This window comes from Pan paniscus, chromosome 11 (genome assembly GCF_029289425.2).
Source record: "Pan paniscus chromosome 11, NHGRI_mPanPan1-v2.0_pri, whole genome shotgun sequence".
Classification (NCBI taxonomy): Eukaryota; Metazoa; Chordata; class Mammalia; order Primates; family Hominidae; genus Pan; species Pan paniscus.
The window spans coordinates 21,633,435-21,651,407 of NC_073260.2; the positions used below are offsets into that span (position 1 = coordinate 21,633,435).

At 38.4% G+C, this 17,973-nt stretch overlaps 1 protein-coding gene and 1 non-coding gene across 4 annotated transcripts; one reads left to right on the plus strand and one right to left on the minus strand.

Annotated features, from left to right (window-relative positions):
- Positions 1–4,261: 4,261 nt before the first annotated feature.
- Positions 4,262–17,124, minus strand: TLR4 (toll like receptor 4). Of its 3 annotated transcripts, XM_034967033.3 has the most exons (4): positions 16,604–17,124; positions 12,850–12,971; positions 12,439–12,605; positions 4,262–8,786 (listed from the first exon to the last, which is right to left on the minus strand). In XM_034967033.3, the coding sequence occupies exons 2-4, from the start codon at positions 12,853–12,855 to the stop codon at positions 6,527–6,529; spliced, it is 2,433 nt and encodes an 810-aa protein (XP_034822924.2). In that variant the 5' UTR covers positions 12,856–12,971; positions 16,604–17,124; the 3' UTR covers positions 4,262–6,526.
- LOC112440947 (U6 spliceosomal RNA) lies at positions 13,068–13,174 on the plus strand. Its single transcript, XR_003028924.1, has one exon. It is a non-coding gene; the product is annotated as a U6 spliceosomal RNA (small nuclear RNA).
- Positions 17,125–17,973: the final 849 nt, after the last annotated feature.

Consider the following 17,973-nt stretch of genomic DNA (forward strand, 5'->3'; position numbering starts at 1 on the left):
GATGGTTATGCTAACAGCCCAGACTAAACCATTATGAAATATATTCATGTAACAAAACTGCACTTGCACTCTCTAAATCTATAAAACTTAAAATAAAATTTTCTAACCTTGAAGAGAGTCTTTGTTACCCATCTTAAAAAAAATGAAGTCAGAGTAGAGACATGAAGTTGTCTTTTTTTTAAATAGTTTTTTTAACTCTATTTTTATATAGTGTCTCCTAGGGAATCCCACAAATAGAAAGAGTGTTTATTCCTTTCTGAGGAGGAGAAGAGACCTCCCAGAGTCTAAAGGGAAAGACAAGGACAGTTCCAGGAAGAAGAAGGGTCATGCACTAGCGTCTCACGGCCAAGCCCTAGGAAGACAGAGGGGCAAGGTCCTGGGGTGGCTGTGGGTAGAGTCAGGCTGGGTTATTTCAGGTCAGTCCTGCCTTGCTTGGCCCATGGGAAATGGGGTGTTGTTAGTATGAGTCAAGAGCTCAAATTGGTAACTGGCTGGTTTTGATTTAATTACATAGTGAGATAGTTTCCTAGGAGCATACAACACAATCCTTTCTCCTAAACGTGAGTTTAATTTTCAACAAAACACTTCTCTCATAAACATCACGTCATTTCTAAACCCTTATTGCCATTCCCAGAACTGCTTGCAGCCTTTCAGAAACCCATTATTTTATAATCAAGACTATTAGGACAGGACAATTTGTGCCAAAAAGCGCATTTACACTCAGAATTGTCACTTAGCACTGTCACAGGAGGGATCATCTTTATTTCTGTAGAAATCAAGGAGAGTTGCAGACTCTGCCTTTTAAACTTTTAATTTCTAGATGGCATGGGAGTTACTGACCTTGTCTAAATTATTCTCCATTCACTCCACTAACCACCCCTGGCAGAGTAGCCCAGGACATCACAGCAAGCAATTATGTTATGGAAAGAATGCAGCCCCAAGAATCAGGCCAAACCAAGTTCATATCCTGATTCTGCTCCTTCCAATTGAACAATTCAGTCCTTTCATCTGTTTCTTCATCTGTGGAATGGCAAAGCTACAAATACCTGCATCAGAAGGTCATTTGAACAATTAAATGAAATAATATACAACTAAAACGGTGCCAGACATGCGCCAAAAGCTTAGCAACTTAGAAAAAATACAGAAGGTGTGGCAAATGTTATTGTGATTAATATAAGCTGTGTGACCTGAGGCGAGTTACTCGTCCTCTCTGGGCATCTCTTTTCTCATTTCTAAAATGAGAAGAGTAGCCTTTAACTCACAAGGTAGCAGTAACGATCAGATGATCACGCATGGTGCTCAATATATTTGGTTCCTTTTGATCAACCATTTACTCCACAGATTTTACTTTGAGTTGAAAAGTTCGGTGATCTCCATAAGGGCAGCCAGAGTGTGTGATCTTATTCCAACCTTCTGGAAAGTCCTAAGCTTTTGGAACTTCCCCCATAACCTCTGTGTTTAATCACAAGTCTGTGATGCCCGTCAGGAAGTCAGACCAACTGTAGACATGATAGAGCAACCCTAGGCATGTTGTTCAAAGAAAGGCCATCATCTAGTGGGCCTGATTTGTTCACTGTTAAAAAATCTTTGATCACATAACTTAGATCACATTTTTCCTGGCTCTTACAGCTGTAATATAAATAAAAACAAGTAATAATACTACTTCTCTTTGTTTAATATCAGTCAAAATTATAATGGTGAGATAGGAAGTTTTATGCATTTTGTGAGAGCAGGGTGCTCTTGCCATAGAACAGTATTTAGAAGCCCTGCCTCTGCAGTGAAGTGGACTTAGATCCTAATCTCAGTGCTGCCACCAATGAGCAGGTGACAGTAGACACATGATAGAATGACTCCCAGACTCAGACTCCTCATTTGTAAATTGGAAATACTTTAGTATCTTTCTAATTCATTGATGTGACAAACTAAGTGAGATAGCACAAATAAAGCCCTTGCATAAAACCATTGATCAATTAAATGTAACTATTGTAACTATCAACATTATCATTTTAACCAAGTGAGGTCTGCCAACAAGGTATTATTACCTCCATTTCGTGTATTAAGACCTGAGCCTCAAAGCACTTGAATGACTTGCCCACAATCACACAAGTAAATGGAGACACTGGCTTAGACTTTGGTTTTCACTCTCCCAGGGAGTTCACTGTCACATATTGTGTGAGTTCATTTAAGCCTCTCCAGGAGCCTGCTGATGATTTCTAAAAAGTTTATAGAGTCCAGAAGAAGACTGGGGTCTGACAATCCCGTGAGTAGAGAATGAATCAGAAAGAAATGTCTAATTTTAGTTACAGTCACTTCTGTGGTTCCACAGGCTGGAAAAATAGCAATTACTTTAGTGTTGTTACGGAGAAGACCTCCTAGTGCTTCTCCTAGTGCCCTCTTAATAAAGTCTTAGGGGAATACTCACCCATAAGGACAGTGTCCCCGTATTGAACATAATACATGATTTTCAATCCTTAGAGCAACCTTACAAAGTCATAGTTCTATTCTTATTTTACGTTGGAGCTAAGCAGACTCTCAGAGAAATGGAGCCCAAGGCACACAGTTGATAAGGAATGAATTTGAGTTTTGGCTTTCTCCAAAAGCCACGCTACTCAAAACACCAGAAAAATGGAAAGCACTGTGTTAACGCTCATTCTCGGTGTCTTTCTCTCCTCTTTTTATTCTATGTCCAGATTTTCTACTTATTATTGATTAACCCTATTGTTCACATATCCTTTGTTTGAAGCTCCTTCAAGTCCTTTATGGAAAGATAGGGTTATAAATAAATCATTTGGTATGTATAACATATATGCATATGTATTGGCTTAATGATTCATGGCTTCAATTGAGAAACCCTTGCTAGTGTCAACCACACAGAAAACTGCAGGAGTTTCACTTCCTTTTTTGCCAACTTTAAGTATGAAGCAATTGGGTGTGGAAGAAAGAAAAGTGTCCTTGAGTGACCTGGAGGCCCAGGCTCAGGTTTTGTCACTTTCCTACTCTGTGGTCTATTGAAAAATTTACTTCATTGAACTTCAGCTTTCCCATCAATAAAATGGAAAAAGTTAATTATGATTTGCTACCTTACTCAGCTAATGAGATATTCAAATATAGTTTTGTGAATATGTTTCAAGTTGTAAGGTATCACACAAATTTAAGGCATTATAATTGGCATTAATTTATCCTTATTCCACCCTTTATCCCTCTTAAATCCAGAGGATTTAAAGAGCTAAAAAGAGGCTGTCTGAGGCCTGACTTTACTCTTTCTTCTCCTTCTGTTCTATGCATATAATTTATTTCCCTGCTTGTCCACCTCACCTGCCATTTCTAGAATTTCCATCTGGGAGAGGGAACTGATAGGAAGGAGGCCAATGTCAGCCTTGAATATTTCAGCCTTGAAATACTCCAAGTTGTATGTTGATCTTCCTTCTCAGAGCCTTGTACATTTGCTTGAATAAACACACTTATGCAGAATTCATATTCAAATATGAATAGAACCACACTTACAAGTAGCACGGATATACACAAAATCATACATTTTCAAGCATACTAAGAAACTGAGGCATACATCTGTAGATAAACAATCATGTATGTATGTTAATTCCTCACTTATCCACAGTTTCACTTTCCCAGGTTTCATGGTCAGTTATGGTCTGAAAATAGGTTAGTACAGTACAATAAGATATTTTAAGAGAGACAGCGAGAGAGAAAGAGATCACATTCACGTAACTTTTATTACAATATATTAACTATTCAATTTTATTGTTAGTTATTGTTAATCTCTTACTGTGCCTAATTCAGAAGATGAACTTTATCTTAGGTATTTATGCATAGGAAAAAATATTGCATATATGAGGTTTGGTACCATCTGCGGTCTCAGAGATCCACTTGGGGTCTAAGAACGTATCCACCAAGCATAAGGGATAAGGGGAGACTACTGTACAAGCACAAGAGTAGAGAACTCATCTCAAACAGCCATAGACATCCACTTCAAATGGATGTATTCTTCAAGAAATATAATCACACTCTCTTCTATACAGATATGATCATGCGGACACACACACTTTCAAATACACACAGCCCTGATAGGGATACATAGGGATATGTGCACAAATGCACACATCTACTTTCACTAGTACATGAGACATGGAAACACACCCAGGGATGTTCAATCACCCTAGACCTGCTCAAACCAAACACACTCTGAAACACTCAGTAACAAACACTTCTGACTGTGGTCATATTTCCAGTTTTGACAACTGAATTTTGTTGTCTTTTCTTTTTTATAGCTTCATTCAGACATAATTGATATTATAAAACTGCATATATTTAATGTATACAATTTGATGAGTTTAGACATAGTCACATAACCTGTCAAACCATCACCACAATCAAGGTAATAAATATATCCATCACCTCCAAAAGCTTCCTTGTGTATATGTATATGGTAAGAACACTTAACATGAGAGGTACCCTCTTAACAAAATGTTAAGCGCATAATACAGTATTGTTCATTATAGGAACTCTGCTATACAGCTGATCTTTAGGGCTAATTCATCTTGCATACTATAGTTTTATACCAATTAGACAACTCTCTATTTCCTCATTTCTCCCTTCCTCCTTTTCCCTAGGAACCACTGTTCTATTCTCTGCTTCTATGAGTTTGACTATTTTAGAACCTCATATAAATGAAATCAGGCAGTATTTGTCTTTCTGTTACTTGCTCATTTTACATAGCATAATGGCCTCCGGGTTTATTCATGTTGTCATAAATAACAGGATTCCCCCCTTTTTTAGGCTGAATAATATCCCATTGTACGTATATGCACATTTTCTTTGTCCATTTATTTTTCAATGGAAATTTGGGTTGTTTCCATAACTTTGGAAACAGTGATTGTGAAGAGTGCCACAATGAACATGGGAGTGTAAATATTTTCTTGAAATTCTGATTTCAATTATTTTGGGTATATATACAGAAGTGAGATTGCTGGATCATATAGTAGTTCTATTTTTAATTTTTGAGAAATCTCCGTACTGTTTTTCATAACGGCTACACCATTTTCCATTCCCTCCAGCAGTGAAGAAGGGTTCCAATTTCTCTATATCCTTGATGACACTTCATTTTTTTATAGTAGCCATTCTACCTGGTATAAGGTGATATCTCATTGTGGTTTTTATTTTCATTCCCCTGATGACATCCTGATTATCCTTTTCTTGAATGTTCTGTTTCTGAGGAGGCTGGATGAACATTCTTTTCTGGGAACCTTCTTTATAAGAACCCCATTAATTCCAGACACATTGTTTTCTCAATGATAACATCCACTCTTCCCAAAATGTGGTCAGGGAGCATTGCCCAACAGGAAACAGCAATGTATACTCCCTGCCTTGAATCCCTTCACACATAGTTCTCCTGGCAGTGAGAAGGGTACAGGGGAGGGATCCCAGCCATCTGTGTCTCCCTAAAGAGATTCAGAGGTCCATCAAACATCACTTGTTCTGAAAAAAATAAACTTCTGCTGCAACTCATTTCATGAGGTCACCCCGGGTTTATCAGCCCATATGTTTCTGGAGTCAAGAAAAGGTGACCTCCTGAGGTCATCCCACTTCCTTCCTGCCTCTAGCCCAAATTGTCCATGATAAGACCAGGAAGCAGAAATTTTCTTCCAGTTTAAAAGAGTGCCCCCTTTAAACAAATTATTTCAATGCTGCTTTCATGACAGTCATTACTTAGTAGGCAATAACTTTGGAATGACATCGAGTGACAAAGTGACAGAGTGTACTTTTCCATACTTCCTTGAAAAATAGTGGTTAATATGGACATTTGAAGCACATCTTAAACAACCTTATTTATGATATTAGCTTATAGGCAAGACGTAAAAAAATGAAAACTGGATACATAAAAATAAAAATATATCAGGGGTGATTAGTTAAAAAATAGAACATGCTCGAGAATGACCAGGATGGTTGTGAGCATGTGTTAATCAGGTTTCCTTAGGAATTAGCCACTAGACTTTAACCTCTGTAAGGAGACAGACTTAAAATGGAAGGGGCATCTTGCATCAGGAGCCCCTTGACGACTGCAGTCATCAAGTAGAATTTAAATTGTATTCAATCAAAAAGGAAAAAGTGAACACCCAGTTCAGTCAAAACTACCAAAATGGTTTTATGATGGCTATAACATAATACAATTTCCATTCAAAAGACTCAGGAAAAGAACAATGTCTCTTTCTGCTTTCTCTGTCTTTATTCAACTTGATGAGGTAAGAGTTGAAATGACTTTCTTTGTCATGGGTTCCTTGACTGAGTTGGTTGAAATGCCCACCTGGAAGACTCTGTATTTGAGTCCAGCATTTATTCCCTCTGCACTGGAAGCTCCTTGAGATTAGCAGCCCCGCATATCTAGTGCACCATGGAATTACTCACCCTTAGCATAAGGCCTGACATGTGGCAGCATTTAATACTTATTAACTGAACAAGTGTTGGACCCAGCTGGGCAAGAAATGCCTCAGGAGGTTTTTATTTTTCCTCTTCAGATAGATGTTGCTTCCTGCCAATTGCATCCTGTACCCACTGTTCCTTCTGGATTCCATGATTTACCATCCAGCAGGGCTTTTCTGAGTCGTCTCCAGAAGATGTGCCGCCCCAGGACACTGTCCTCCCACTCCAGGTAAGTGTTCCTGCTAAGAAGGCGGTACAGCTCCACCTGCCGCCTGAGCAGGGTCTTCTCCACCTTCTGCAGGACAATGAAGATGATACCAGCACGACTGCTCAGAAACTGCCACGTCTGAGCAATCTCATATTCAAAGATACACCAGCGGCTCTGGATGAAGTGCTGGGACACCACAACAATCACCTTTCGGCTTTTATGGAAACCTTCATGGATGATGTTGGCAGCAATGGCCACACCGGGAATAAAGTCTCTGTAGTGAAGGCAGAGCTGAAATGGAGGCACCCCTTCTTCTAAATTCTTTACTAGCTCATTCCTTACCCAGTCCTCATCCTGGCTTGAGTAGATAACAAAGGCATCATAGATGTTTTCACCTCTACCATACTTTATGCAGCCAGCAAGAAGCATCAGGTGAAAATAGAACTTATAGACCAGAACTGCTACAACAGATACTACAAGCACACTGAGGACCGACACACCAATGATGGTCTTATTCATCTGACAGGTGATATTCAAACTCAGCACAGGCATGCCCTGCTTATCTGAAGGTGTTGCACATTCCATTCGTTCAACTTCCACCAAGAGCTGCCTCTGGTCCTTGATCCATTGCAGGAAACTTTGGTGTTCACAAGTACAAGCAAAGTCATTCTGAGTAAGATTTAAGAAAGCTAGACTACTTGGAAAATGCTGTAGTTCCTGTTTTTTGGAAGTCATTATGTGATTGAGACTGTAATCAAGAACCTGGAGGGAGTTCAGACACTTATAAGGAAACGTATCCAATGAAAAGAAGTTGTTGTGGCTCATATTTAGTACCTGAAGACTGGAGAGTGAGTTAAATGCTGTTGGAGACAACTGCTCCAGTTGACACTGAGAGAGGTCCAGGAAGGTCAAGTTTCTCAGCTCTGTGAAGATATCTGGAAGGAAGTTTTCCTGGAAAGAATTGCCAGCCATTTTCAAGACTTCGAGACTGGACAAGCCATTGAAGATGCCATTGAAAGCAACTCTGGTGTGAGTATGAGAAATGTCAAGGTAAATGAGGTTTCTGAGTGATAGGAATACTGAAAACTCACTCATTTGTTTCAAATTGGAATGCTGGAAATCCAGATGTTCTAGTTGTTCTAAGCCCAAGAAGTTTGAACTCATGGTAATAACACCATTGAAGCTCAGATCTAAATACTTTAGGCTGGTTGTCCCAAAATCACTTTGAGAACAGCAACCTTTGAAACTCAAGCCATTTCTACTGAGATCTAGAAACTCAAGGCTTGGTAGATCAACTTCTGAAAAAGCATTCCCACCTTTGTTGGAAGTGAAAGTAAGCCTTTTGAGAGATTTGAGTTTCAATGTGGGAAACTGTCCAAATTTACACTTAACTAATTCTAAATGTTGCCATCCGAAATTATAAGAAAAGTCTTTTACGCTTTTAATAGTCACACTCACCAGGGAAAATGAAGAAACATTTGTCAAACAATTAAATAAGTCAATAATATCATCGAGGTAGTAGTCTAAGTATGCTAATCGGAATTCTTCAATGGTCAAATTGCACAGGCCCTCTAGAGCAGATTTGTCAAACTTTTCCAAGTTTTCTTCATTTCTAAATTCTCCCAGAACCAAACGATGGACTTCTAAACCAGCCAGACCTTGAATACAAGTTTTCATTACATTTAAACTATCAAAATTATTTCTCAAAGTCAGCTTATGAAGCCTAATTTCTTTAAATGCACCTGGTTGGATAAAGTTCATAGGGTTCAGGGACAGGTCTAAAGAGAGATTGAGTAGGGGCATTTGATGTAGAACCCGCAAGTCTGTGCAATAAATACTTTGAATCTTGTTGCTGGAAAGGTCCAAGTGCTCTAGATTGGTCAGATTAGAAAAATACTCAGGTAATTTGAAAGATTGGATAAGATTGTGAGCCACATTAAGTTCTTTCAAAGTTTTGAGATGTCCAATGGGGAAGTTCTCTAGAGATGCTAGATTTGTCTCCACAGCCACCAGCTTCTGTAAACTTGATAGTCCAGAAAAGGCTCCCAGGGCTAAACTCTGGATGGGGTTTCCTGTCAATATTAAGGTGGAGAGGTGGCTTAGGCTCTGATATGCCCCATCTTCAATTGTCTGGATTTCACACCTACAGGAATAAAAAGACATTGATGATCTAATATTTCTGCTGAATAAGAACCTAAAATAGAATATTAATCCTAGTCATCCAGCTCTTCATACAGATGTGATGGGTCATATGATTGTGCATAGGCAAAGACATCAAGCAGGACAGATGATGATGGAATAAGCAAATAAGAAGCCCCACAGTCTGAGTATTATCATACTGGCTGCAATGATAGGCTCTTTTTTGTCATGTTAGGCATACATGATAAGCAGAGGAGAAAATCCATAAGAAGGAAATCAGTTAAAGATCAATAATTGACATATATAAAGATTGTGTAGTTGATAAAGCATGTAATAGCCTTGGATCAAGTTTAGCCATTTTCTGTCACACAAAATTGTGATTATACATCTGATTGGTACAGATAATATGGATAGCTGTTAGTTGGTAGCCAAGATAAATGACTGGTAAATATCAATTTCAGAGATACGAAAAATTACACATAAGTGTCACAGATACTCTTAATGTTTATGAAAAGTGCTTACATGATAGCTAGATATTTGAAAGTTGTTGTTATCAGAGGTAAATGCTTGTAACAGGTGATAGGAGCGAGTTTTGTGGAAAAAAGTGAAAATTATGTGCTATAAGAGTTCACATCCAGAGAACCGTTGTGGACCAAGAAAATCAAAGTAGGCTTCTCTGAGAACACTTAAGTTGAAAATTGAAAGATGAGTAGAAGTTAACAATAAAAGGAGGTGAAGTGAACAGCAAACACAAAAGCCCCAAGGTTGACACAAAAAATGACACAAGGAGGAATCATGACAAATAGCTTCCATGGTTGGAGAACAGAGATGAAATTGGAGTGTACAATATGGAGTTGTGGAGAAAGAAGGTTTCCAATTAGGCAGAGGTTTACCAACCAGATAAAGGGTTTTGAATTTTATCCTAAAAGAAATGAAAGCCATGCTACACACAATGTTCAGAGACATGTCCTAGAGACAGGGCTTTGATGCAGCCAGCGAACAGCAAGCCAATGAAAAATTCCTTTCAGCATTGCAGGTGCTTGTCAGTTACAATGTACAAATAAGTTCTTTCTTAATCCAGCCTGAATTACATTTACAATATTCCCCACCCGTTTTATTTAGCTTCTTCAGGAGTTTCCTAGACAATAAAAGCATTGTGGTCCAAGCTTTTGTTATTTATTGGCAACTAGATAAAGGATAGGCAGTATAGTAGAAAGAACGCTGGAAGAGTGGACAAAAGAGCTTGGGTTTGGTGTTTCTGCAGTCCTCTCCTACTGTGTGATCTTGAGTACCTCTTTTCCTCTCTAGGTTTTAATTATCACATTTATAAATCAAACAGCTGAACTTGATTATTTTTGAAGTTCTTTCTTTCAATTATATGATTTTTATAGCCCATCATTCTATCTCTGCATTACTCTATACATTAGGCGAGAATGAAAGGGTCTTGCTGTGTCTCTATATCATTACATTGGTGATAATCACTTTAGAGAAGTAGAGTATTAAGACAAAGAAAACATTTAAGTTGGATTCTGGAGATGTGAACTTAAATCTCTGGTCTGTGGCTAACAAGCAATGATAATGTATATAAGTCACTTAAATTATTCAAGCTTCAGTTTCCTCACCTATAAAAAGAAATATATATATATTTCTATAGGGGAAAGAAGGCTGCCTGGTCTATCACAAAGCATTCTTACAAGACTAGTTGAGTTACTGTATGTGAACACTGTACGAAAAGGCAAAGGATGTCTATTGTGCTATCATTTGTGCTTGCCCTAATTCAGAATCTCCTATGGGTTAACCAGAAGGGAAGCTGGCCTCTCTGTAAGCATAGATTTAAGGTTTCTGGGGCAAGTTTATTGGGTATCCAGTGGATTGAAGATGAATTACATAAGAGACATTGTTTGGTGAAAAACTACTTCTTGTTTGAAAAAAAAAAAAGGGAGAGGTGGTCTACCTTAATAGAGTACTTCACAAAATTTTCATGCAGGAAACTGAAATTTAGAACATAATGGCATAGATGCAGCTAGTAGCCATTATCCTAAGCAAATTAACAAAGGAACAGAAAGCCAAATACCATGAGTTCTCACTTTATAAGTAGGAGCCAAACATGGAGTACACATGGACATAAAGATGACAAAAATAGACCCTGGGGATTACTAGAGAGGGGATAGAGAGAAAGCAGCAAGGGTTGAAAAACTATTGGGTACTATGCTCACTACCTGAGTGATGGTATCGATTGTACCCTACACCTCAGCATTACGCAATATAACCATGTAAATCCCTGAATCAAAAATAAAAGTTGAAATTATTTTAAAAACCTAATGAAATTCTGTAAGAATACTTTATGCTTATAAAATATATTTTATAAAAATTTAAATATATATAGCATATTAATATTTATTATCACATTTAATCCAGCAGGATAAGTTTCATCATTTCCATTGATCAGATATGAAAACTAAGATTAAGGGAGATGAAGTAATATGCCTAAGGTTACATGGTTATAAATGTTGGGGGTAAACTTGGCTCAGGTCTTCTGACCCCAACAGGACTCTATGCACTATACCACTGCCTTTGAATTGTTCCATTACTCCTTTGTTACATCCTATCTATATCCAAATTAGAGTATAATAGGTCATATGTTCACTCTTCTACAGAAATGTCTGCTCTAAAAAGGATTTTTATACTGTGACCTTAGTCTTTCTCAATAATTTCTATAATAAAAAATATGTAAAATGTTTTGAAATGTTTTACAAACCATTGCAGAGAACATGATCCATTATCTAGTTCGATTTGCAAATAAGGCCCCGATGATGAAAACCCTTTTAGAATTTGGTTCCCCTAAAATATCAAGATGACATTTCACCTGCCACAACAAACGATATACTTCCCTGCATCAGAAAAGAAAATCTTAGCCATTATTCCCTGTCCACAGCAGATGTTTTCCTTTAATCTTGACATCTTTCTCCTTGGGTTACTTGTCTTTTCCTAATTCCCTATCCTCTACACTACTTTTAATATTCTAGACATTGTTTGAATCTTATGCAGTTCATGAAATCTTTCTTGACTACCTGCCACAGAGAAGGCCCATCTTCTGAAAAATACAATTAGTTACCTTTAGTTTAAACATAATATATCACCTACTGTTATATGTTGCTATCTTTATATCAGTTTCCAGATCCAAAAAATCATAATTAAAATGTGTTGACTATATACTATGTACCCAGGACCATATCCAGGACTTTAAGGTATTAACTCTTTCAAGAAGATATGCCTCCTTAACAACAGGGGCTGTGTGTTATATATCAATATATGCCTGTCTTCTTGCAGAGTGTACAACATATAGCAAGTAGTCAATAAATAGCTGCTTATGAAAGAATTTAAGCTAATTTTCTCTCCTGTCTTAAAAGAAAACCTAAAATTAGAATTGCCCTTAGAAGCTGTCTCAGCCAACTGCCTACTTCACAGATTAGAAAACTGAGACCTGGAGAATAGAGGTAGCTTGCTCAAGGTTATATAGTTAATAAGACATCTGTTGTATGAATGAATAAGTGAATGAAGATGAGACTCCACAAACCAAGCTTTCCAGTCCAATAATGAAATGATAGGACAATGAACACCTCACCTTGTGCAGTATGTAAAAGTGGATTCATTACCTGGATAAATCCAGCACCTGCAGTTCTGGGAAACTGAAGAAGCTATAGCTGCCTAAATGCCTCAGGGGATTAAAGCTCAGGTCCAGGTTCTTGGTTGAGAAGGGGAGGTTGTCGGGGATTTTGTAGAAATTCAGCTCCATGCATTGATAAGTAATATTAGGAACCACCTGCAATGATTACACATGACATGAAGTATCTTTACTGCATGGTCTCCCAACTCCCCTCTCCTAGACCAGAGATGGTGGAGGGGGGCCTCTTTTTGTGCAAGCACAAAATTCAGTCAACCTTTCATCCATCTGTCCATCCTTCCATCCATCTATCCATCCATCCATTCACTCAATTCATGCTTATAAATTGTCTTACTCTAGATTAGAAAGTAAAGAGCACCTACTACGTGCTCAGCATTCTAACCTCCATGATAAAACGGCAGCATTTAGCAAGAAGCAATGGAATCAGGGGGTGAAGGGCTGAGGCTCCGGAGTCTGAAAGCTCTGGGTTTCATGCCAGCTCTTCTGTGTGGTTTAGGGCCAAGTCTTTAAAAACAAAACAAAATAAAACGAACAAAAGAAAAACCTCAGTGAGCCTCATTTTATCATATGTAAAATGTAGGTAATAAAATATCCAATATCGTGCTTGCTGCAGTAGCACATATACTAAAATTGGAAGGATACAGAGAAGATGAGCATGGCCCCTGCACAAGGATGACACACAAATCCATGATGCGTTCCATATTTTCATGATCTATGCAGCAAATCACCATGGCACACATTTACTTATGTAATAAACCTGCATGCTCTGCACATGTGCCTCTGAACTTAAAATAAAAGTTGAAAATACAAAAAATAAATAAAATATCCAGTATCATTCTAAATACTCCATATCATTGGGGAGACTGTCTGGCAGTCAAGATGTCCAGACCTTCCTTAGTCATGGCCCAGATTTTGACAACTGCATTCTTTTTCTTGGCTCATTGACCCTTGAGCAGAGTGATGTAGAAATAGGGGGAAATCTTTAGAGTGCATGGATTCCCATGGTGGAACCTAGTAAATAAGGTCAAGTGCTTTATGCTGTCTTTGTTTTTACACTGCTTTCTAGCCTACTTTCCCACATTCTTTGTAAGCCTAATTCTCTAACGCTCCCATCTAATTTCTGAATGCTGTCATTTCCTCCAACAAAATTCCTTGCAGAAGCCAGCTAATTGTAGTTTTCTGTTGTTTGAAACCAATAGAATGTTTGAAGGATTAAATGAGATAAGGTGTTTACAGAGTTTATTTAAAAGCCCGCTACAGTATAAGTGATCAATAGATGTTAACATTAATTATTATCATCTATTATTAATCCCTTACCATATGCCTGCATAGTTCTTGTTTGTTATATACTTTCACTTAGTCTTCAAATAAGCATTTAAAGATGAGGAAAATGGAAATTCAAAGAAATGAAGTAATATGCGCAAAGTCAGAGTTCAAACATGCAGATCTTCATTCGTATGTCTGCTTAAATGTTGCAAGCCATGGAGCCTCAAAGACAATATTGTCTAATAGAAACAGTGCCAGGCACTCTTTCTTTGCCCTCTTTTATTCCCTTTCACAGGATGCACAACCATCTAACATTATGTTGTCTATCTGATTGTTCTCATCGTATTGTTCATCTCCTGTATTCCATTGCAAGTTTGATGGGTTTGCCCACTGCTTTGTCTCCAGCACTCAGAATGGTGTCTGGCAAATGGTTGATGCTCAATAAATATTTGCTGAATCAATAACTGATTGAATAACTGATTAAATGAAGGTTTACTTAAGTCCAAATTGTAGGCATTTCCTGCCAAGCGCTGTGGGCATTACAAAGAAAAAGATGATGCAGCTCCATACTTCAATGGACTCACAGTCTAGAGTAAGAGTTTAGATAGGAGCAAAGCTAACACTATCTCAAGGGGCCATAAAATAGGCTTAGAAAATATGTCCTGTGGTTCAGAGAAAGCAGAGATCAAGTCTGGATTCAGGAAAGGCTTCCCAGAAAAGGAAGATTTTAAAGTGGGTCTTGGAAGATGAGTAAGGTTTAGATATGTGGAAAGGGGAAGAAAAACATGTCCTAAGGAGAGGACAACGTGAGCACGTAAAGAGTGGAAAACAAACTCAGATTAGCTGGTGAGTGGTGGGAGTGGTGAAACCTAAGTAAGAGGGCAAGCCAGATCAGGAGGGCCTCAGACTTTGTCCTGCAGCAATTATTTCAATCATTTATCACTTACACATCTAGCGGCTACTGTGTGCTGGCCACTGGAAATATAGTGGTAAATAAAACCAGCAATGATCCTGCCTCCTTACCGATTCCATTACAAAGGGAGAGAGAGAAAATAAACAAACAAAAATATAAAATGTTGTGCTCTAGAAAAAAAAATATTAAGCAGTATAAGGGGATTTGAGGCAAATAAGTGAGGCTGGAGAGCTCTACATGGGGCAATCAAGGAAGACTGCCCTGAGGAGGGGACATTTAAGCAGAGATCTGAATGGAGTGATTAAAGCATGAAAAGGACTTGGGCTGCACTGACCAATACGGTAGTCACTAGCCACACACAGTTATCAAACACAAGAAATGTGAATAGTGTAAATTGAGAAGTGTGGTAAATGTAAAATATATACTAAATTCCAGACTTAGTACCAAACAAGGAATGTAAAAATATCAGTAATAGGTAAATATATATTAAAATTTTAAACATTATTTTAAATACGCTAAGTTAAATAAAACTATTATCGAAATTAAATTCACTTGTTTTTTTTAATGAGGCTACTAAAAACTTTAAAAGTACATATGTGGTTCACATAATATTGCCAATGGATAGCACTGATCTAGCATTCTAGGTAGAAGAAATAGCCAGTGCAAAGGCCCTGTGGTAGAAAGCTGTTCTAATGGCAATGGAGAGTTATTAAAAGTTTTTAAGGAGAATAATTTGTTAGATTGAAGCCTAAGGAAAAATAATAACAACAAATGCAAGTACATAACAAACAAGAACATGCAGAATGAATTAAAGGAAGAAGACTGGAATCAGGAAAGCAGTTAGTGTGTAAGAGTCAATGCCAGGGGAAATGAGGGCCTGCCTTACAGTGGCACTAAGGGGATGGGCAGGGATGGACAGGCTTCAGGGACTGACAGGAAAAGGTACATGGGGAAAAGAAGTCAAATTTGGCTGTGGTTTTATCTCGCAGTGAGCCTAATTAGAAAATCTATCTCCATTAACCTAACAGCAGAGGGATACAGAGAAGAGGACAAGGAGGAGGACTATGGGCAGGGAATTGAGGGAAGGGATGGCTTCGAGATAATGAATTAGTCTTTGCTAAATATTACTTGATTTTCTCCTATATCCTCAACTTCAGGACTGCAGCTGGCTTTTTCTCTCTTGAGTTTCTGACCCTGCCTCACTGTAAATCATTTTCTTAGCTGTTCGGCTCTACTATGGGTTTCTAAAGCAACTGTGAAGTCTGCGCAGGGGAAAAACAAAAGAGATCCATCATGAATAAGATTACCAACCAGCTGATTGGTATTTCACTAAGAAAGAAACTGTTGCATTAGCTGACATTATACATATTTCCCTCTTGCTTTTTTCTTCTCTCTCTCTTTTCCTTTTTCATTCTATTTTTTTCATCCTCTGGACTAAACTATATTACTGCATACAGAAGTCTGACACCCACTTAGAAAGTTCTTTCTCTAGAGACACACACACAAAAGCCATCTTTTTCCTGAGACTGAAAGGAGCAGGGTGACTGCTTGAAGCTGAGTGTAAAGACCACCAGTGGGAAGAAATGACACTGAAGCAGTCTGCTTACTCTCTAGTGAAGAAGGTATTATAATTCTCTTACAGATGCGAAAACTAGTCTCAGACAGGTTTGATAATTTCTTCACATAGCCACAAGGTAGCAGAGCAGGGACCTTAAGCAGATCTATGTTATCTCATGCCCCTGTTAGCACTCAAAATTTCCAAATGGAACAAACCCCCAATGGCTGCCTCTAGTGCCCTGTAACAATGAATTATTTGATCTCTGTGGCTTCTTGAGTCTTTAAGGTAATTTAACTCTTTTTTTTTTTTTTTTGCAAAAATAAACAAACCAGGGCACACAGTGAGAAGTTCTGGGCAGAAGTGAGGGAAAGTTCAGAGGAGCTGGCTCCAGCCACATACCTCCACGCAGGGCTCCCAGCTTTCTGGTCTCACGCAGGAGAGGAAGGCCATGGCTGGGATCAGAGTCCCAGCCAGGCGCGAGGCAGACATCATCCTGGCATCATCCTCACTGCTTCTGTGAGCAGCAGTGGCCCTGTGAATGCGTGGCTCGCTATCACCGTCCGACCGAGCAGTTTCTGAGGCACTGGTGTCTTCTCTTCCTCGAGCCGCCCCACAGCAATTGGTGTATTCAAAGCAGTTCTGGGCTAAAGGGTGAGAGGAAGTGAAAGCGGCAACCTTAGCATTCTGGACTTTTGTTTCTCTAATAGTTATATCTCTTTTGTCACAGGAGAGGAAGTTAGAAGAAGAAAACGCCTGCAGACCAGTGGCTAAAGAAACAGCAAGAGGAAGCTAGTTGGCTTTTATCCCAATTAGTCATCTGACCTCTGCCTGGGCTTGGTGAATTTAGGAAAACAATCAGGTTCTATTAAAATAGCCCTTGTAACTCTCTAGGATGACGGTGATTTTCCAATATTGTTTCAGCTGTGGAAACACTATTTGTATTAGTTTGCTGGGGCTGCCATAAGGAAATACCACAGACTGGGTGGCTTAAACAACAGACATTTATTTTCTCACAATTCTAGAGGCTTCCAGTCTGAACTCAAGGTGTCAGCAAGTGTGTCTGAATTCTAATCTCCCCTTCTTATAAGGACACCAGTTATGTTGGATTAGGGCCCACCATAATGACCTCATTCTACCTTACATACCTCTTTCAAGGCTCTCTCTCCATATACAGTCATAGTCTGAGGTAGAGGGGTTAGGACTTCGATATGTAGGTTTTTGCAGGACACAATTTGGCCCGCCCCTTCTTGTAAAGAAACTCACATACAAAACTGAAAATAAACCTCAACTGAAACACAGTTTGAAAAGTACAAGAAGATTGGGAAAAGTCTGGGATTTCAGAATGGAATATACTGAAGTTCAGATCTCAGCTGGGTGACTCATGGCCTTGAGGCATTGGTCAAGTCATGTAAACCGCTAAGCTTTACTTTCTTTCTTTTCTTTTTTCATTTTCTGTATTATGGTAAACTCACATAACATAACATGACATAACATAAAATTTATTATCTTGACCATTTATATGTGTACAATTTAGTGGCATTAATTATGTTCATATTTTTGTACAATCATCACCACTATTCATTAATAAATAACTCCCCATTTCCCCTTTCCCTAGGCCCTTGAATCTATGCACTACTTTTGTCTCTATAATCTTGACTACTCTAGGCATCTCTTAGAAGTAGAATCATACAGTATGTGTCTTTTTGTCACTGGCTTATTTCACTTTGCATAATGTCCTCAAGGTTCTTTTCTGTGTAGTATAGATCAAA